Raw genomic sequence first — 15,373 nt, 5'->3', positions numbered from 1 at the left:
CTTTCAAAGCAGTTCCCTTTTGTCCACAATGAGCGACTTAGAAGGACAGCTTTAAGTTTTATGGGGTCAACTTTGAGGGACAGACCTGCCCCTGGTCGCTGAGGAAACAGTGGAAATAATGGGAATCAGTTGATGGGAGGGCTCGGACCATGCAGGGTCATTTTACAACCTGAACCCTTGAATGTGGCAGTTAAAGTGTCTAGCCGTCCTGTTCACTGGATCTTATTTAGGAGGCACATGTGGCTGCAGGCGTCTGCTGAAATATCCAAACTGATGTTAATTGCAGAACCATTACTGCTCACCCATGATTCACAGAGCACTTCTCTTTTTTATTTTTTTCCTTCTTCAGTGTTTTCATGTGCCTATTGCTTGTCACTGTCTTTGTGTCCTGAATCTCCTCTACCTTTCTGAGGGTAGTGATGACAAATAATAGGGCTCTGCTTAAACTGAACATTGACATGTTATAGGCTGACAGGTGAAGATCATGACATTGTAACTGAAATAATGTGTGCAGTAGTCACCGTTGCAACCAAAATATGCTAGTTTGTTTAACAATAGTTGACCAGAGATTTAATTATGTATTTATTTACCCTTACACTTTGGAAAGCAGAGACCTGCTCTTATTAGACCACTGTAAAAAAAAAAAAAAAAAAAGGCAGGCTGAATGAAAAATATTATTTAGTTCATTCATTCCAAGGCAAATTATTATTATTATTTTGTATGTCTGCGACCTATGCCTTTACATGTTTTATATACACCAATCAGGCATAACATTATGACTTCCTAATATTGTGTAGGTCTCCCTTGTGCCTCTTGTTCCAGTGCATCTCACAGACACTTGATCAGTTTGGGATCTAGTGAATTTGGAGGCCAGGTCAACACCTTGTGCCGTTTTCCATGTTTTTTTGATTTGTTCCTAAACCATTTTTGTGTTCCTGCTGGGGATGGCCGCTTCCATCAAGGAGTGTCATTGCTATGGGGTGGGGGTGTCTGGTCTGGTCTAGGTGGGTGATACATGTCTAAGTAACATCCACATGAATGTCAAGTCCAAAAGTTTCCCAGCAGAACTCTGTATCGTCACAGGATATTCAATGTTATTTACTTCTCCTGTCAGTGGTCATAATGTTGTGGATGATCGGTGTATCTCGTCATTCCAAAGGGTTGTGGTTCAAGCACGTAGTGCTGCATTAATCCTCTAGGCGGCAGCAAAGTCACGCTCCGTGTTCAGTCAGTTAATGAGTATGGATGTCAAAGAGTAAAGTCTAATGGAAATAGACGCTCGACCTTCTATTTAAAGTTTAACATTTTAGATCACGTGTCGTAAAATAGCCATACAAAAAGTGTCGCCAGTGAGTTAGCTGCCCTCCTTCTACTTCTAATGATAGTCCACTGCTCTGACCGGACAGCCTCCCCCATGAAAGGGCGGTAGGCTGGAGCTATTCTCCCCTCTTCCTCACTGCTGCCTTCACTCGCAGTCCGCGCCTGTACCCGCCGACCGTCACTCTCTGAAAACCCCACAGCAGAGCTACATGACCAGCCTCTTTTGGGGGAAAGAGAAACTAAAGGAAGATGGCCACTGAAAACTTGGAAATGAACGGTGATGCTGACCGAAACGGCGAGGCTGAGGTAAGGCAGCAGCGTTACAAAGGGGGCAGCGAATAGCTCCCGGTTCACAAATGTTAAGCCGACGCTAATATCCTGCTTAAGGTTCAGCCAGGCGTCGAGCCAGCACCGAGGGGACCTCCCGGTTTAAGTACCGCACGGAAAGAATTACGCGACCCTCCCGTTTGTTTGTTTCATCCATCTCTCTCCTCCACTGAGTCACCGCCGGGTCGTGTGATGTTAGCCGAGGCAGCTCAAGTTTCATTCCCATTGGTTTGAAGTCACTCAGATAATGTAACAATGTAACTCCTAATTTCAAGGCTAATTGAAACAAGCTGCCAGTTTACAGGAGTTTCCCTGCGTCTCTCTGTCAAGACTCTGTTTACATGTAGTGAGACGCGGTACAGGAGGTCCCATGTGTATTATGGTCGATCCATAATGGGATCTGCCGGTCACACGAGACAGGGATATGGACGAGCCCAAACAATACGTCTTTGTATTAAAAGCCTGCAAGTATCCACACTGTGGTTTGCTCAGAGCACCTGCATTAGCTAAAGAGAACCTCTGTATAGAACAGGTTGTCCGTGCTTGGATGTTGGGCTATTTTGCTTCCATATCAAGTTTATGGTAATACATTTAGTCTGTTGTAAATGTATGCAAATCACTTGTTACATGATATCTAATTTGTATATCATTACTAAAAAATTTTTTTTTAAAAATACCAAAAAAAACGTCTTAATGTAAGTAATTAAAAGTAACTTAATCTCAATTAAATGTCTCCAATAATCTATAGAATTAGAAAAGAAAAAAAAAAAAAAAAAAAACTTTAGTTTCACTTTGCAGTTTTATTCTTATCTATATTCTGAAGGTCCTTACAGTAGGATTTGTTTATATTTAATTGATTAGAATTACATGTAATTCCAAAAATAGTTATTTCCTGTTTTGACTGACACACACACACACACACACACACACACACACACACACACATATATATATATCTATATATCCGAATTCCCCCATATGTCGTCAAATTGAAACCAGATTTGTTTTTCAGTTTTTCTTGTGTAAATTTTCAGAAAAATGCTTATATTTTGCCAAATGCCTCATTTGCGTAGAAACATTGAATTTCAAAAAACTTGTGATACAAAAAAATAAATAAATAAATAATTGTCTGACTATAACTAATGGACTGACGAAGTTTGACATGTTAGACACCTGTAGCGTATCCTCTAATATAAATAGCAATCATTTAAAAATACAAATAAAAGTCCTGCAAAATAAAAGCATGTAAGTATTCACAGCAAAATAAAATGTGCATGTATTTATTACACATTTAACACTGTCAGTTTTTTTAATACTCTGTATTGTTGCTGACTGACGTGGAGCTGATTTTACGTATTTTATATACAGTCGTCAGGCTTGATTTAGTGTATAACAAGCAGAGAAATGTAATGGAGACTAAAAAGAGCCAGGACATGAGAATTGCCCTTTTCTTTATACAGTACTTAAAACTGCTAATATAATATTAGTAGTATAATAGTATATGCTTTGTGTTAATTTTATCAAAACTTCTGCATAGGAGTGCAATGAAAAGTTATAATGATTTTTAAAAAAGGGACTGATGCTGAAGTTCCAGTTACTGCTGAAATGCACAGACACACACAACTAGCCACAATGTAAGAGTTTGAACAGACAACAATTGGTAATCTATGTAATGAAGTGAAACCTGCTCAGTAATGATTAACAGGGTCTGTTGAAAGGTTGAAATTTATTTAAGTTTTCTGTAACCGCCTCTCGCCTGATGTCCTGTGAAGGGTCGCGGGGGGGCTGGAGCTTATCCCAGCTGTCATCGGGCGAGGGGCGGGGTACATCCTGGACAAGTCTCCAGTCTATCGCAGGGCTAACACAGAGGGACAGACAACCATTCACACTCACACTCACACTCACACCTATGGCCAATTTAGAATCACCAATTAACCTAACGAGCATGTATCCAACAAAGGTTCAAAAAGGCAACTGGACTTGTAGACGAGCATGTCTTTGGACAGTGGGAGGAAGCTGGAGTACCCGGAGAGAACCCACACAGACACAGGGAGAACATGCAAACTCCACACAGAAAGGCCCAGTCGGCCCATGGATTCGAACCCGGAATCTTCTTGCTCTGAGGCGTCAATGATAACTACCACGATAATTAATTTGTTTAATTTTATTACATCATGTTTAAATGGTCACTTATGAACACTGAAATGGTTTATCTTTGGACTAAGTAATTTGAAGATCTGGGCCTCTAGGAACCTGTGATGGACCTTTTTCTTTATTTTAGGAGACTATGCAGTTAACAGCGACATACACTGCCTGGCCAAAAAAAACGGTCACACACTCTAATATTTTGTTGGACCGCCTTTAGCTTTGATTACAGCACGCATTCGCTGTGGCATTGTTTCGACAAGCTTCTGCAATGTCACAAGATTTATTTCCGTCCAGTGTTGCATTCATTTTTCACCAAGATCTTGTATTGATGATGGGAGAGTCTGACCACTGTGCAAAGCCTTCTCCAGCACATCCCAAAGATTCTCAATGGGGTTAAGGTCTGGACTCTGTGGTGGCCAATCCATGTGTGAAAATGATGTCTCATGCTTCTCATTTTTTTTCCAGTTAGCCTCACTGATTAGTGGTTTTCTTAAGGCCACACAGCTGTTCAGTCCCAATCCCTTGAGTTCCCTTTGCATTGTATTTGTGGAAATACACAAATAAAAAATCTCTTACTTTCACTATTAAACATAGCCCTGAGTTCTACTGTTGTTTTTCTGCAATTTTAAGTGATCGCCCATCACGACCAATCAGGATTTTTTTCCGACCACATTTCTTCCTGGAAGACGATGGTTCTCCACTATCCTTCCAGTTTTTAATAATGCGTTGGACAGTTCTTAACCCAATTTTAGTAGTTTCTTCAATCTCCTTAGATGTTTTCTCAGCTTGATGCATGCCAATGATTTGACCCTTCTCAAACAGACTAACATCTTTTCCATGAACACAGGATGTGTCTTTCAACATGGTTGTTTAAGAAATGAGAAGCTACTCATTGCATCAGTTGGGGTTGTTGCCAGCTGAAAGATAATCACCCATGCCGTAATTATCCAATAGGATGCTTAGTTAAAGCTTAGTTAGGTGGCGACTTTTTCTTTTGGCCAGGCAGTGTGTTATATGATGATTTGTTTCAGTGCTTGGAAAAATGATAGAAGTGGGATTTTATAAAATTCTCCAAGAGAAGAGAAGCCAAAGATTGGCCAGGAAAACTCAGCACTTAAGGGGAGAAAAAAAGTGATTACTTTGAAAAATTAAGTCGCAACAACTCAAAACAGTTAGACAAGTGTTAGCGGTCGTAGTGGGTGAAATAGTGTCAGCTTTACAGTCCATGGTCTACCACGAGAGCATCTTTCTGCTCTGCGGCCTGGCAGGTTGTCACAGCTGCTGAACTGTTCAGCGTATGATGTTGCCAACCAGGGCACAAAGTTGACACTGTTGGTCAGCCAAGCTCCCCCCAGGTGAAATCCAGAGCCCTATACTTAGCCAAGCACAAAGTGAAACCCACAGCCTCAGCAATAACCTCGTTCTCCTGTGAACTACTGTCATGAGTTGCTTTCGATGAAATCAAGTAACTTTGTTTTGCAGTTCCTCAAAGAGGAAGGAAACTGAGTCCGCATGACCTTGTACTGGTTGGTACAGTCTTTTCATCATCAGTGTTAATGGAACATAAAACTAGTAATAAATTATATTCAGTAATATCCAATTCTATCTGTAAATATCAATTGTTTTTTTTTGGTATGGTTTAATCAAGGCGTAATCTTCACATGTTCATGACCATCTTCATCCTCACTTTTTCCGCTGTATTTGGGCGGAGGCCATTCATTCGTGACGTGGTTTGTTAAAAAAAAAAAGGAAGTGGCTTCTTGACATGGTATTTTTAACCACTCAACTGAGGCCAGCCAAGTGACCTTCTGTGTGATGCAAGCTACACTTTCACTTCTTAAGATCTTCCACAGAAAAGATTAAAAAAAAAAAAAAAAGTATTGGGATTGCACAATTCTGGCATCATACCCGTTTTCTTAATGTATAAATGAAATCAAATAAAACTGTGATTAAAACATTAAAAAAAAAAAAAAATTCTAAATCGGATACATCGGAGACAGAGTATGACGGTACAGGGAACTCCACCCTGGAATTCCCTTCCCTGTACCAGGAGCAGTGTGTTATAAAAACACAACTGCTGCCATTTTTCAAAAGGTTTTCCAGCGTTTACTGAAGAAGCCGCTCTGTGGGGTTGTTGGGCATTATATCTGTCAGATTTGACAGCGTTATCGTTGAGAGTTTTTAGAGCACGCTCAGTAGATTTGGTGCTTACCGACTCATTCTTCAACAGCATCCAGTCAAACCTCTGATAAGGTGGAAGTAAAATTTTCCTTTTTTTGTTCGGAGTGTGTCCAAGTCTAATCCTGGACTGGTGATAAGGATAAAGAGACTTATTGTATTTGAAAAAGGGTTCCTTGTCTATAGAGCCTGAGGTTGTTCATTTTGGTCTTACAGCTGTTACTGACTAAATTTGGGATGTTTTTTTTTGTTGTTGTTTTTTTTTTCTCCAGGTGGAAATGTCAATAAATGGCTAATTTTCTTGTTTTCAATTCCGTTTTCTTTATGATGGACTATAAGGGAAACTTCTGTGATCACAGGCTTGCAAAATATAAAGAAATCCCCAGTGTAAAACTGAAACAGCACTTTCCATATTACCCATTATTATGACATTCAGATCTGTTTTTCTTCTCCTCCCTGATGTATAAGCTTTGTATTTAAAAAGTCCCAGGACATGAAAGCTGCTGATTTTTCCATGTGAGGAACTGGAAGTGATGCCAAAGTATCACATCAGCACTGTATTTTTATTTAGAACAGAAAAAAAAACAACAAGGGATGCCTGAGATTTCATTATGGAGTCAGTAACTGACACATGATAACCTTTTATATTCATGTTAAGGGAATCTACCATAGCGGAGCCGTAAAATCTGAAATCCTTCGCTGACTGAGCGGATAATTGATTTTCAAGATCCTCCTATGTGCCGCACTCTCCGAGTCACCCTGATGTCACGGTTTGTTTGTCTGCTTTCAGGTGCCGCTGCGGAGAAACTGGAGGAGGCAGCAGGGGCCCCTGAACATGAACCATTACGCCAACAAGAAGAGCGCAGCAGAAAGCATGCTGGACGTGGCTCTGCTGATGGCTAACGCCTCGCAGCTGAAGGCTGTGATGGAGCAGGGGCCGGACTTCACCTTCTATGCGGCCCTCATCACTCTCATCAGCATCTCTCTCATCCTGCAAATCTTGGTGGGAGTTATGCTCATCTTCATAGGTAAGTTGTTGTTATTGGCACGTCTCGAATCCATTTATGAGATTCTTATATTTCAGTTTAAAATCAAGGAAAACTAAAAACCAAAGCAGTACTTCTCATTTGTTCTTAGTCTTTATCTGACCAAACTGATAGACACTACCAGTCAAAAGTCTGGACGCACCCTCTCATTTAATGGTTTTTCTTTATTTTCATTATTATTTACATTGTAGATTCTCATTAAAGGCATCGAAACTATGAATGAACGCACATGGAATTATGTAGTAAACAAAAAAAGTGTGAAATAACTCCAAATATGATTCATTATTTAGATTCTTCAAAGTAGCCACCCTTTGCTTTGATTACTGCTTTGCACACTCCTGGCATTCTCTGGATGAGCTTCATGAGGTAGTCACCTGAAATGGTTTTCCAACAGTCTTGAAGAAGTTCCCAGAGATGCTGAGCACTTGTTGGCCCTTTTGACCTTCACTCTGCGGCCCATCTCATCCCAAACCATCTCGATTGGGTTTAGGTCAGGTGACTGTGGAGGCCAGGTCATCTGGCGCGGCACTCCATCACTCTCCTTCTTGGTCAAATACACAGCCTGGAGGTGTGTTTGGGGTCAGTGCCCTGTTAAAAAAATAAATGCACAACACAACCGATGGTCCCAACCCCATTAGGAAGGCAAGAAATTCCACAAATGGACCCCGACAAGGCACACCTGTGAAGTGAAAACCATTTCAGGTGGCTACATCATGAACGCACATTGAGAAAAGTCCATGGGTTTGCAGCGCTGTCAACAAAGCAAAGGGTGGCTACTTTGAGGACTCTGAAATGTGATATATATCGTATTTGGAGTTATTTCACACTTTTGTGTTTACTACACAATTCCATATGTGTTCATTCATAGTTTTGATGTCTTCAGTGAGAAGCTACAACGTAAATAATCATGAAAATAAAGAAAAAACATTAAATGAGAGGGTGTGTCCAGACTTTTGACTGGTAGTGTACATGCACAAAATGTATTTAGATACTGTCAATGGTCTTTTCTAGATGATTTTTTTTGTCCTCAGATGATTTTTTTTTATTTACTTACAGAAGTCACAACACAGGCTCGTGTATACAACCATTGTCACTGAATTGCAAATAACTTCAATTCAGAGCTAAGGCTCAGGATACATCCCATAGTTTGGAGTGTTTGCTCCTCCCCATCCTGGGCCATATGCTTATCTTACCCTAACAGAGAATACTATTGTGATGGAGAGCTGAGTTTAGAGAGCCACAGCAGGAAGAAACGCGTGCGAGTCTCCTCTGCTGTCAGCTGTTTCCAATTTTAAAGAACTCTCTTCGCTGTTTGGGAAAATAGTCACCGGAGATTTGACAATACCATGATGGCATGCAAAAAAAAAAAAAAAACAGGCTGATCTTCTGTTTAGAAACAGACCAACACAGGCTTCTTTCTCAGACTGATGAAGCACGTAATGTCCTGCCGGATGAAGAAGCCAATTATTCGCCCGAGGGCAGTGCTGTCAGTTTTTGTCATAACCTTCAGTGACTATTCCTTGACAGCTTCGGGGGACGCCTGCGCTGCCCTCTTGTGGCGACTGGCTGAATTTAGTAACGCTTTCATGTTTCTCTGTCTCTTTTGCCAGTTAAGTGGAATCTAAATGATGAACGCACGCATTACAAGCTGAACATCTTGGAGAACTTAGCCACGGCCTTCGTCTTCGTCATAGTCGTGGTCAACGTCTTCATCACGGCCTTCGGCGTCCAGCGGCCCGCCACAAGTTCCGGCGGTTCATCACCTCAGTAAATACGGACCTACATTTTGTCTTCCACAGACGAACATCACACGCACTCACCAAACTAAAAGGCATGCAGGTGCCTTTTCTTCTTCCGTAATTCCAACTTCCAGGCTTGGAGAGAACCAAAAAGCTCCGAAGATCAAATTATGTTGACGGCTCTGTGTATATGTGTGTGCATGAGTGAGGGTATGTGTGTGTGTGTTAGATGAGTCCCCTGCTTTGTGGTCAACCAACTTAAGGTGGTTAGCTCTTATAGCAGGTGGAAATTCAACAGTCTGTGACCTCTTATCATGCTCAGGTTACCGTTACGAATAAGTTACTCCTTGATTTTAAACAACCATCAGTAGCGTAACTATTGTGAATGCTTCCTGACTCCCCCAAAAAAAAGACTCTGTTATTTTGAAGTTTTTAAACGCGTTACTGTAGCCTACAAATTGTATATGGTTTAAAGAAATTACCACAGCGTAATCCAAATGAGATTCATAAACAGTGAGTGTATTAGGATTCATCTTCTTCTGTTACTACACAAGGCATCATATGTTATGAATATGTTTATGTGTTTACAACGTTTCAAACCTCCACCGACTGAAGACCTTACAAGCTTTGTTTTAAAGTGCTATGCAATATAAGTTTGTGATATTTAAACTGATTCATATTAGTCAACGTCTGTGTTTTGTTGTTTGAATTAAACATGTCAATACTTTTTTTAAATCACATTTTTAATGCAAGGATTTTCTACGCTTTAAATTCTGTAATCTTGTATTACACACTGTGACTGCTATTTCAAATGAGATTTGTAATAAAACTACAAAAGTGACAAATGAGTGTCAGCCAAATGCATAGTTTTTATTTTACGGTGCACAAAGCGAAACGTCTCAGTCTTACAAACGCTGGCACTTGTGAATGTAAGGCGTGGTTGTACGACACAGTACACACAAAATACAACAAACTCAGTGTTTTGTTACATCAATAAATGAAAAATACTTATGTTATAAAATTGCTGAGCAAGAGGCACAAACAGCAAAAGCCACGCAAGCTGCACAATGTCTCACAATGATGTTGGCCTCTGAAATTCTGGGGATTAACCTCCACAAGCACAAAGCTGCTTTTACATTTCAACACAATTGTTCACCAGCAAATTTGATCTGCTTAAAATGCCGGTGCAAATAAATTGCTACCAGACTTTTTATAAAAATGGACTTATTGCCAAGCAACTTCAAAATATAGTTTGCATAGAGGCACAGTGTGAACAAATATATATTTATATGTGTTTATCACTCTTACAAATTAAGTTTAAATTCTGTGTGAGAGACTGAAGACCGTTAAAGGCTAAACGTTAAGCATGCCAACAGGAAAAATGAAAATTCCCATCCTGCCCGACCCATGCAGCGGAAACAAAGACACGGGAAAAATGACTTCCGTTCCTAACTACATGGTGGAAACTTGAGACCCGGTTTGAGACAAGCAAACAAGCACTTAAAAAGTAAGGCAGTACTCGCGATCCGGAAACGCATCCTCTAATATTAATAAACGTTAAGAATAAATAAAAGAAAAAAAAACTTGGTTAGAGATGCCACGAAGTAGGTGGCAATGCCTTAACCGTATATGTGTTGCAGGCCACAGGGGCCAATTCCATCCTTGTCAAGGGGAGTGCTAACCTTCTCTCCTTTCATACAACACAACTACGAAAACACGACACGTCACCTTATATATGCGCAAATATGCACCGGCGCTTAACTCATGGTGCAACTTCCGGTTTACAAGTATACAACCGCAAAATCACCGTGTTGTATATTTTGTTGAAATCAACTGGTGTTCTTTGCGCTTATAACCACAATCCTTGATTTTATGCAGTATTTATGTTTTGGTTTTGGTCATACATCTACCCAGAATTCACTGCGCCTGGAGAACGGAATATCATTGGTGGAGGCAATCACGTGATTACAGAAAGCCGCATAAACTCGTCTAAAACGTTACATTTTGAAATGTACACGCTCCATATAGTTTTCGGTTGTGCGACGGTTTAATGTCTTTTTTTATTCGTTTAACGGCGAGCGGTAGAATTTGCGTTAGGTCCTAAGAAAACAAAATAAGTTTGATGATGCAACCCCTCTCTTCGGCCGCAAGATGGGGGTCATGTTTCAGGTTGACAGGACTGTCTCTGACTCAGTTTGGGGAGTACACTGAAGAGTTTAGGCTTATTTTTTATTGTCTAATTTAAGTCGCAACACTAAAATGTAGTGTAAAATAGCTGAATTTTTACTTTCTATGGACGGTTTTCATCTCGAAGAGTGCATCTCCCCATTATTCATTAGGAAAGCCTCATTGTGTCACTACTGCAATATGTACATACAAACAAAAACAAAAAGCTGCTTTACGCTGTGTCAGTGGAATCTTGCTAAGATAAATAGTTTAATGTCGTTGCACCTGTTTTTAGCCTCGGCTGTATTCATCCCTTTAACCTATTTCAACAGATGTGACACAAAGAGGAGCAAAGGCGCTAAAAGTAGTTCCAGACGCGTCTCATCTTTCTCGTTTCTTTCTCTTCGTCGACCACAGGAAAAATAATATCTCAAAACGTACACTATGTAGAAAATTAGTATCAAACCCTTGAGTTATAGTGTGCTGTGCTTTGGTACAAGTAGCATTCAAGAGCAGTGTTGGTGAGAAGTAATCACACGTTATTTCAGAAGGCTTTCTTCAGCGTACCATATAAGAACCTCATGAGCATTTCTTTTCAGACCAAGACCAGCCATCCCGAGGGCCCGGCTACCTCCAGTCACCTTAGCTTCTACAGAATAAAAGGCACCTTCTTAGTAACACAGGCCTAACAGTATGAAATAACATGACATTTTGTTTTCTTCACATTTACTACTAAAATACTATTATCACAATTGAATGTAATTTGAAAAAAAAAATTGGAGAGCTATTTACCACTGTAGTAGTAGAGTAAAGCCATTCCCACTGCAATGCTGAAACAACCCAGAAAGAAGAGGGGACCTGGAAATGCGTCCACGCATAAAAATGAAATGTTTGTGGGACTTGTCAATGGAGTTGTCACACCACTTTTGCCTCGCACAGTATTTGTCAGTGTTTCATGTCCTCACTAAACCACCCGCTGATTTCCTTCTTTAAAAACAAACACTGACACGTGTTCTCTGACCTTCACATCTTACCTCTGTCGTTCAGAACTTGTTTCTGGTGGGGGACACGTGGAATGGAGAGCGGATCCGCAGAATCTGGAGGCGGGACGGAATAATGCGTAAAATAAACTGCGGTACGTGATGACAAATAATCAGTTCTATGACGTAGTGAAGTCGTTTTAGGGACTAACCTCTTAGGCGGAGCCGTGTGGGCAAACTGTAGTATACCTCCTCTACATGCAGGTGAAGAGCTCTGTAAAACTCCCTGCATGCTTCCTCGCCTTTGTCCTGCAGGTGCGTCAGGAGCTCACCCAGGCGGACACTTGTGGGGACGTCCAAGTTTCTGAACTGGAAAACAGTCAACAGCAGTTATATACATTTCATTGCAAACTGAGGAGCTCGTTTATACAGCTAGTGTGAATATTCTCTGGTGCTGACATTTTTAAAAATAAATTATTTTGAATATCAATGAGCACTTACATTGCTCAGTGCGCACTCAATGTGCATTGTGCAATTTCTACTAATTATTTGATCATTTAAATTATGCTGGACCATATTTTACTATGCCAGAGTGTTTTTTATTATACTTAAGCTCAAGTACTATTCTCAAGTTTACTTAATACTTATATGTACTTATTCATACATTTTAAACTTTGTACTTTACATATGTGCATTTTTTATTAACTGGTCCTGTGTGTTGCTGTAACAGATTTCCCCACTGTGGGATCAACAAAGCATTATCTTATCTTAGTTATTTTTTAATTATATTTTCATACAATTGCTGCATCTTTCCTTTTCGTTTGCTTTACGCAGTGTCTGAATCACTACTATTCAACATTATCTGACTAACACACGGCCTTAAAAGCGGATCCACCACTTCCCCGTGTAAAAATGATTTTACAAGCAGCGATGGAAAGTGTTTATACATGTACTCAAGTACTGTATGGAATCACAATTTTGTTTAGGTACCCGTCCTGTACGTAAGTGTTTTCATTTTGTGCTACTTTAACTCCATCGGCAGCAAGAGCATTACAGTTACCGCGACTGAAGCTAAACTAAAAGCTAAAACTACTAGTAGTAAAGTGCATTTTAAGACTTAAATTAAATGTCTGTGGTTTTAGTCTTCATTTCAAATTTGTCAACATGACAAACTTGAAGAGGCATCGGTGAATATGTTTATAGAGAGGTTATACATTGTGTTGTATGTTATTTGTGCTGCTATTTTGAGTTTCTTAAATCTTGCCTCTGACAAATACCCTCCAGTAGTATGACTCGAAAACAACATACTACAACTACTAAAACAGTGAAGAGGAATCCCACTCTGGAAACTAAACTGAACTGAAAACAGATTAAAATAAATAAATAAAGCTCTGCAGTAAATGTAGTCTCTCTTGCACCACAAACACAGTGAACAACTGAGTTTAGGACCCACTCTGGTGGCCTCCTTGTCTGTGAGGATCTGCGGGTAGATTCTGTTGAGCTGCAGGATGAGTTTGTCTACCAGCTCTGTGTCCAGTCTGCCCTCAGCTTTGAGGAAGGCGCTGTCTTCTATCAGCTGCTCATGGAAACTGTCTGTGCATGTGTAATGAAGAGAAACAGAAAAAAAGAAACACTTAGTGCATCGGCAAGTTTGACAACATGCCAGCTGTTTCACTGGAGGGAGCGTTGAGTTTGCAGTAGCCAGGACAGAACAGACATTATCGCCACAGTTTTTTTTTTCGTAACTGTTGCAGGAGTGGAAGATAAAGAGGCAGGAAAAAAGGTCGCTAAAACACACACGTTGACAGTAAACCGGCTGCAAGACTCTTTCTCCTGTCAAACTAGCTGCTAAGAAACTTCTCAGAGTTGGAATGAGTCATTTGACTGTCTTTGGGAAAGCGAAGCAACCTCCCAGCTCGTTAGTGCAGCGATAATGCCGTGACTTGGACCTAACTTGAATACATTAGGGCGAAACGGAGGGCTACATAGCACGGTAAAATAAAAAGAAACAGCGTTAGAAACTGTTAAAGTTAAATAAAGACACGAACCTCCCATTGTAGAGTCCCCTCTGTCCTCTGTTTGGACCCGCCCTCTGACGTCAGCGCGCCGGCAGCGTCAAACCGGAAGCGGAAACAGAAATAAATGTAGCAAAGGCTAGGCTAGGTATTTAAATTCTACCAGTGTCAACTACACTACCTGGCCAAAAATAAAGTCGCCACCTGGAATTAACTAAGCAAATAGGTACGAGCCTCCTATTGGATAATTACTGCACGTGTGATTATCTTTCAGCTGGCAACAAGTTATTTAACCCCAACTTGATGCAATGCCTTTCTTAAATAAGCATGTCTAAAGCTAAAGACACATCCCGTGGTCGTGGAAAAGATGTTGATCTGTTTGAGAAGGGTCAAATCATTGGCATGCATCAGGCAGAGAAAACATCTAAGGAGATTGCAGAAATAACTCAAATTGGAGTAAGAACTGTCCAACGCATTATTAAAAACTGGAAGGACAGTGGGGAACCAACGACTTCGAGGAAGAAATGTGGTCGGAAAAAAATCCTGCTTGATCGTGATCGGCGATCACTAAAACGTTTGGTGAAGTCAAATCGAAGAAAAACAACAGCAGAGCTCAGAGCAATGTTTAACAGTGAAAGTAAGAGCATTTCCACACGTACAATGAGAAGGGAACTCAAGCGATTGGGACTGAACAGCTGTGTAGCCTTAAGAAAACCACCAATCAGTGAGGATAACAGGGGAAAACGGCTTCAGTTTGCTAGGGAGCATAAAGATTGGACTCTGGAGCAATGGAAGAAGGTCATGTGGTCTGATGAGTCCAGATTTACCCTGTTCCAGAGTGATGGGGGCATCGGGGTAAGAAGAGAGGCAGATGAAGTGATGCACCCATCATCCCTAGTGCCTACTCTACAAGCCTGTGGGGGCAGTGCTATGATCTGGGGTTGCTGCAGCTGGTCAGGTCTAGGTTCAGCAATATTATGTGTCCATAGAATGAGTTCAGCTGACTACCTGAATATACTCAATGACCAGGTTGTTCCATCAATGGATTTTTTCTTCCCTGATGGCACGGGCATATTCCAAGATGACAATGCCAGGATTCATCGGGCTCAAACTGTGAAAGAGTGGTTCAGGGAGCACGAGACATCATTTTCACACATGGACTGGCCACCACAGAGTCCAGACCTTAACCCCATGAAGAATCTTTGGGATGTGCTGGAGAAGGCTTTGCTCAGTGGTCAGACTCTCCCATCATCAGTACAAGATCTTGGTGACAAATTAATGCAACACTGGATGGAAGTAAATCTGGTGACGTTGCAGAAGCTTATCGAAACAATGCCACAGAGAATGCGTGCTGTAATCAAAGCTAAAGGCGGTCCAACGAATTATTAGTGACCTTTTTTTTTCTGTTTTTACTGTCTATCTTTTGTATTCCCAGCTGCTGCCGTTTTCATATT

At 40.7% G+C, this 15,373-nt stretch overlaps 2 protein-coding genes across 2 annotated transcripts; one reads left to right on the top strand and one right to left on the bottom strand.

Annotated features, from left to right (window-relative positions):
* Positions 1-1,490: 1,490 nt before the first annotated feature.
* Positions 1,491-8,804, top strand: LOC311486717 (ninjurin-1-like). Its single transcript, XM_084542679.1, has 3 exons — positions 1,491-1,626; positions 6,764-7,001; positions 8,630-8,804. The coding sequence occupies exons 1-3, from the start codon at positions 1,570-1,572 to the stop codon at positions 8,788-8,790; spliced, it is 456 nt and encodes a 151-aa protein (XP_084398805.1). The 5' UTR covers positions 1,491-1,569; the 3' UTR covers positions 8,791-8,804.
* A 4-nt stretch (positions 8,805-8,808) lies between these two features.
* Positions 8,809-14,115, bottom strand: card19 (caspase recruitment domain family, member 19). Its single transcript, XM_084542678.1, has 6 exons — positions 13,953-14,115; positions 13,358-13,497; positions 12,117-12,273; positions 11,959-12,021; positions 11,717-11,782; positions 8,809-11,573 (listed from the first exon to the last, which is right to left on the bottom strand). The coding sequence occupies exons 1-6, from the start codon at positions 13,957-13,959 to the stop codon at positions 11,464-11,466; spliced, it is 543 nt and encodes a 180-aa protein (XP_084398804.1). The 5' UTR covers positions 13,960-14,115; the 3' UTR covers positions 8,809-11,463.
* Positions 14,116-15,373: the final 1,258 nt, after the last annotated feature.

The sequence above is a fragment of the Chelon labrosus genome, assembly GCF_963514085.1.
Source record: "Chelon labrosus genome assembly, chromosome: 4".
NCBI classification, from domain to species: Eukaryota; Metazoa; Chordata; class Actinopteri; order Mugiliformes; family Mugilidae; genus Chelon; species Chelon labrosus.
This window is presented reverse-complemented; position numbering and strand designations above follow the sequence as displayed.